The 6,000-nt window shown below is 48.7% G+C and overlaps 1 protein-coding gene across 8 annotated transcripts in view; it reads left to right on the forward strand.

Moving 5' to 3' along the window:
* Positions 1 to 5,382, forward strand: part of DAZAP1 (DAZ associated protein 1) — a 52,882-nt gene extending 47,500 nt beyond the window's left edge. For 5 of the 8 annotated variants that reach the window (XM_028713843.2, XM_028713845.2, XM_028713841.2 and 2 more), the window contains one exon: positions 4,229 to 5,382. In XM_028713843.2, the coding sequence (XP_028569676.1) occupies positions 4,229 to 4,401 (173 nt within the window). In that variant the 3' untranslated portion in view covers positions 4,402 to 5,382. Of the gene's footprint in view, positions 1 to 465; positions 556 to 4,228 lie in introns of those variants that run through there. The other 3 variants (XM_028713844.2, XR_003704473.2, XR_003704474.2) reach the window with 3 other exon arrangements.
* Positions 5,383 to 6,000: the final 618 nt, after the last annotated feature.

Consider the following 6,000-nt stretch of genomic DNA (forward strand, 5'->3'; position numbering starts at 1 on the left):
TGTTCCGAGAAAAGGCCCCTCCAGAAATCCTTAGTTCTCAAGATAGGGCAGGATTCCTTGAAATGTATGTTACCAGACACGGAGAGCCGCAATCCACAGCCCGTCGTTCCGTGTAGAAATGTGATGCTTCCATATTTACGACTTCCGAAGAGTCCTTGCTTACATATATGTTCAGCTCCCCCTGTTCTGCATGTTTTATCCCGTTAAAGCTGCCTAGCTGTTTTTAAGATCCCGCCAGCGGGGTGTGTGTGCGTGTGTGTATATATAGACATGGCCGGGACAGTTCTGGCCCATAACTACGCCCTTGTTGCGGACCAGCGTTGTTCTTTTCAGCTAGGGTGACCCCGAAGCGCTGCCTTTTGGGTAAGTCTCCTCCGCCCTCCCCCCTTTTCCGAGAGAATTGTAGGTTTTGTACAGGGCTCTCTTGGGGGTTTAGTCACCCTGGTCTCCTCCATTTCTTGCCAGGCCTGGGTACCTATTCTCAAGACCCTTCAGGCTTCGGGCCAATTCTTTGTTTACACACTTATGGTCAGGCTGAGAAGTGAGTTACCTTAGGTAGGTGGAGCCTATTTACACCAAATCCTCTTGCTTGTGATCTCTTGTGTGGATGGAAGGGGTTGGGGCGGGGTGGGGGAACAGTAACCTTTTTTTCCTTGCAGGGGTGTCACCTCTTTGGGGAGCAGGGAGAAGAAGAGACATTTGCCCCTCCCTTGAAAGTTTCTCTAGTTCACGCAGCTGCCAGTCTTATTGAAACCACCCCGCTGCCCTGGGGTCTTGGCTTAATTAATTCGTAGTACCGCGAGATCAGGCAGCGTTCACATGGAAAGGGGGTGGCTTCTCTTGGGAGAAATTTGGGGGCAAGGACCTTCCGCTGTGTTTGAAGAGAGCATTTCCCCCTCTTCCTTTTTTTTTGGGGGGGGGGGTGTACAATGGAATTGTGGTGGGGGGAGGCATCCCGCATAAAAACAAGGCACAATGCAGCTTTGGCCAAAAAATAATAATAATTAATTAGAGTAGGGTTAGGTACTATGTTGTTGTTTTTTTAAAAGCGTGGGGTGAAATCTCCCTATTCATGACAAAATTGGTTGAATACACCTACTTCCTTTCTCTCCTGTTGCAAAGATGAGACAAGTGCCTTGGGATATTCACCCTTGCTTATTGAAATCATTTTTATCCCACTCTTCAGCTGAATAAAACCTTGCACGGCAGCCCACAAATACTGGCCTCGCTTTCAGTTTTGCAGTCTAAAAGACACAAAAGGGATTAGGAGGGAGGAGAAAATGGCATTCCTTCTTCCTTGCAAGCTTTCAGCGGTTGGGCTAACCAGTACCACCCCATCCACCAGCCTCTTGCCTTACAGGCTTATCCAGAAGCTCTGGCAAGTGTAGGGTGGTTCCAAGGAAGACATCCATCCTCCTTGAATGTATGGGGGAGCACGCATGCCTTCCACAGGAGGGAAGATTTGGACATGCCTGGACAGAGCAGGCATGAAAGGGACACCTTTCTGCTCCCTGGCAATTTGGTGGTTGGCCACGGCTTAAAGGGGGCTTTCGTTTAGGGTGGGGAAGTTGTAGGCCTCAGTGTTCCCCCAGAGCACAAGTGCTTCAGCAGGAAGCACAGAGATCAGCTCTGTGACATAGAGATGGTGCTTTGCATCCAGAAGGCCCCAAGTTTGCACGGACCTGCGGCTTTGCAGGAGCACATGATTCTCGAACGTGTGAGGAAGTGCAGAGCTGTGAATTTTTAGCCTTTCCCCTCCCTTAACGTTTCAAAGCTCCACTGCTGCACAGAGAGACAGCTTTTACATCCACAAGCCTTTTGGCATGACGTTTAAGGTACCGGGGATGCGGGTGGCGCTGTGGCCTAAACCACTGAGCCTCTTGGACTTGCTGATCAGAAGGTCGGCAGTTCGAATCCCCGCAATGACGGGGTGAGCTCCTGTTGCTCTGTCCCAGCTCCTGCCAACCTAGCAGTTCGAAAGCACGCCAAAAAGTGCAAGTAGATGAATAGGTACCGCTGCGGCGGGAATGTAAACGGCGTTTCCGTGCGCTGCTCTGGTTTCGCCAGAAGCGGCTTAGTCATGCTGGCCACATGACCTGCAAAAACTGTCTGCGGACAAACACCGGCTCCCTCGGCCTGTAAAGCAAGATGAGCGCCACAACCCCAGAGTCGTCTGCAACTGGACTTAACTGTCGGGGGTCCTTTACCTTTTTTAAGGTAGCACATCGAAGGGCCCTGCTGGCTTGTGGGCATTCCTAAATGGATGCTTCAAGGTGATTGGGCCGCCTTTGTAGATATGGTCAGGTAAAAGGTTTTCACAGGCTGTTCTTTAGGCTATTAGCAGCATTAATGAGCCTATTTACCTCTGTAAATAAGAGGGCAAAGCTGGAGCTGCAGAACTTCTTGAAGCAATCTAAGCTTCTTGGCCGCCACTGTCCATATTCTGGTCACGTTGGGCATCTCTTTGTTACCAGTCTTTGCTGTGTTCTGAGTCCGCTTTTGCTTGCGTCAGGGCGCCTGGGCCTTCCAAACCGGAATGGCGATTCTTCTCGCCCCTCTGCCATATGCCTCCTTTCTTTGAACTTTCTCGAAAAATATCCCAAGCCTCTGGGTTTGTTTGTTTGTTTTTTGAGAGCGTTTTTTGAGAGCATTCTCCAGTGATGAGGAAGGCATGGGAGAAGCAACACCACCTTCCAGCCAGCTCACTTGCACAGAAATCTTGGCACATGAGGTTTTTTCCTGGCATGAGCACTGCAACATTGGAAGCGAGGGCTTGCACAAACAGGAAAACTGATATTCCTCTTTGCGGAAGGAGCAGGCAGGTCCGCTCTTCCAAGGCTTCCCTGTTCCCACAACATATGCGCAAGCCTGTGCGAGTGAGTGCTCAGCGCAAGAACCTGCCCCATAAGAATCCTCTGCCACTTGGAGAAATCGCTGCATCGCCCTGCCAAACGCAGTTGGGTTGGCGCAATGGCTTTATCTGAGCCGTTGGGGATCTGGGCTGTTTTTCACAAGAGTCCTGTACGATCCGGAGATTTAACTACCAGCTGTAAACTGCAGCCAGCACCTAGACTGGAGTCTGTGAGGGGTAGTTCAGTGTCAGAGCCTCCTGCATTGCATGCCCAGGCCCATTGCCAGTTTAAAAGGATTTAGTGGGCAGGTGATGATAAGGACCTGTTTCTGTACCGGTCAGAGTCGTTGTGGCCTTCAATCTAGAAAAGGAAGACGTACATTTCATACAATCCTTAAAAGTGTGTGAAATGTATGTTTGTATGCTTGTATATTTGTAATATATGTGTATTAATGATGAATTATTTTAACAATAAAAACTTATTAAAATAAAATTAAAAATAGAAAAGGAAGGTGTTCTCCACCCCTGGTCCAAGGCAGCAGATTCTCCCCAAGTTTGCTTTTAGGAGTAACTGCAGATCTGATCAAACCTGTTTTGCCCTAAAGTTGTTGTTTTTTTGCAAAAAGGGACACCTGCCAGGGCTGCCTTAAGCATATTCGGTGCCTTTGTGCAAAGCTGCCCCCAGTTTCGTTGTCGACCTTTTTTTAAGGAAGGATGGCAGGGCTGGAGGAGGTGGGGGCAGCAGCTGGAGGGCAAGCCGATGCCAGGAGGCGCTGCGTCCAGCTACCGCCTCTTCCCCTGGCGCCCTTCAAAACTTGGCACCACTAGCCTCTGTGGCAGCCTTTCTCAACCTGTGGGTCCCCAGATGTTGTTGAACTACAACTCCCATCACCCCTAGCTAGCAAGGCCGGAGCTCGGGGATGATGGGAGTTGTAGTCCAACAACATCTGGGGACCCACAGGTTGAGAACCGCTGCTCTGTGGCTGAGACTCCCCCGACTCCTGCCGTTCCATCCTGTCCCTACGTCTTGGGCGATCCACTAGCCTCACAAAAACATCAGGGCGCTTTGAACCCCCTGTGATAGAACTTATGGGTGGGGGGGTGGACTTGCCAAAATTTTTTTAAAGGAGCTGGCAGTAGGAAGCCTTAAAACCGTGGGGGGCAGGTTTGGGCTTGTCTCTTGTTCTCCCTCCCCTCATTTACCCCCCCCCCCCTTGACACAGCACCAACTAACAGCTCTCTGGGGTCCGGGGGCGTTGTGCGCACGACCCCGCGCACTCTTGCAAATGTGTAAATGTGCAAATGTGGTGCGTCAGGAGCTCACCTCCCAACTCTCCCCCCCCTCCCTCCTTTTTCTCTCTCTTCTCTCCCTTCTAGGATACGGACAAGATTTGAGTGGTTTTGGACAAGGCTTTGCTGACCCCAGCCAACAGCCCCCCTCCTACGGAGGCCCTTCCGTACCACCCTCCAGTGGGCCGCCTGCAGGGGGCAGTGGTTTTGGCCGCGGACAGAACCATAACGTTCAAGGTTTCCACCCTTACCGACGCTAGCTCCTAGAAATCAGGGAGTTCTGTCCAGAGCAGGATATCTGGTACCAGCCGTAACCCAGGAATCCCAGACTTATATGAACTTGTGACAATCACCTACTTTGCTGGAGGGGGGGCGGGGGGGGGGAACCACAAAACGTAACATCTTGGAAGGGGGTGCTAGGGGAGGAATAAGCTTTTCCAAGCGAAGCCGTGGGTGGTGTTTGGACTGCAGTTTTTAATTTTTGTTTTCCTTTCTTTAACCCATCAGCACAAATAAAGAGAGTGTCACTGGTTCAAACTTACAGGGTTTTAAAAACGTCTTCAGCTTTAATTAAAAAAAAACACAAAAACAAACAAACTTCAGGTTTCTTTCTCTATATTTTTGTTGGAAATTTAAATTTTTTTTCTCCTGAGCCTTTTGTTTTACCATATATTGTAAACTTTTATGTTTAAAGAAGAAGAAGAAAATATATATTACATTTACAGATTGTGAGATTTTTAAGAGAAATTTTCTACTATGTATGCTGGCTTATTTTTTAATTTAAAAGAGAAAAAAATACAACAACAGGGTTTCCGTTAGCACTGCTTAGAAGTAAGTGGGGGGTCAGCTCCCAACCTCCTTTTTAGTGTGGTTGGTCCAGAAACTCTGGAAGTTTAAAAAAAAAGAAAAAGAAGAGAAAGGAATCTACTCTGTGTGTTGGTCATTTTGTTATTGGTTCCTGAGCTGATGGCAACAGTCCGGAAGAACAGAATTGTTGGGAAGGGCAGCGGGTCACTTCGGAAGCACAGCGTTTCAACCTGGGCTTCAGTTCTTAACAAATAAAAATAAAAAAAATCCTTTTTGGGATGTAGATTTCTTTAAAGGGGGTTAACGGAGGCCTTGCTAAGATGTAGATATCCCTCAGGCGAAAATAAAATAAAAAATAAACGGTGCATTTTGCACTAACCAGTGATCACCCCTGGTTTGAATAAAGAGAAGTACATTTGGATTAGAAACACAAACCTGTCTCTACTTTCTTTTCTTCTTTCCTTGCCTGCAACCCCCCCAAAAAACACAACACTTGAGTTTCTCACCGTAGCTCATAAGCTCCAAGAAACACCAGCTTGGGTTGGATCGGTGGCTGGCAGCCACTAGGAAGGTTCTGTGTGGCTCTGAAGCTTGCGTGTTTTTTCAGCCACTAATGAAAAGTCCACCGTCTTCCCCCCCCCCCTTGTGTCAGTTTTGTGCAGTCATATCTTGCGTTGCAAGTTGCACGTTTTCGGGTTGCGGACTGCGCCAAACCCAGAAGTACCAGCACGAGTTACCGTAATTTTTGCTCTATAAGACTCACTTTTCCCCTCCTAAAAAGTAAGGGGGAATGTGTGTGCGTCTTATGGAGCGAATGCAGGCTGCGCAGCTATCCCGGAAGCCAGAACAGCAAGAGGGATTGCTGCTTTCACTGCGCAGCGATCCCTCTTGCTGTTCTGGTTTCTGAGATTCAGAATATTGTTTTTCTTGTTTTCCTCCTCCAAAAACTAGGTGCATCTTGTGGTCTGGTGCATCTTATAGAGCAAAAAATACGGTGCTTCCGGGTTTCGGCGCATGCACAGAAGCGCAAAATGACGTTGTGCGCAGAAGCG

This window comes from Podarcis muralis, chromosome 18 (assembly GCF_964188315.1).
Source record: "Podarcis muralis chromosome 18, rPodMur119.hap1.1, whole genome shotgun sequence".
Taxonomy (NCBI): domain Eukaryota; kingdom Metazoa; phylum Chordata; class Lepidosauria; order Squamata; family Lacertidae; genus Podarcis; species Podarcis muralis.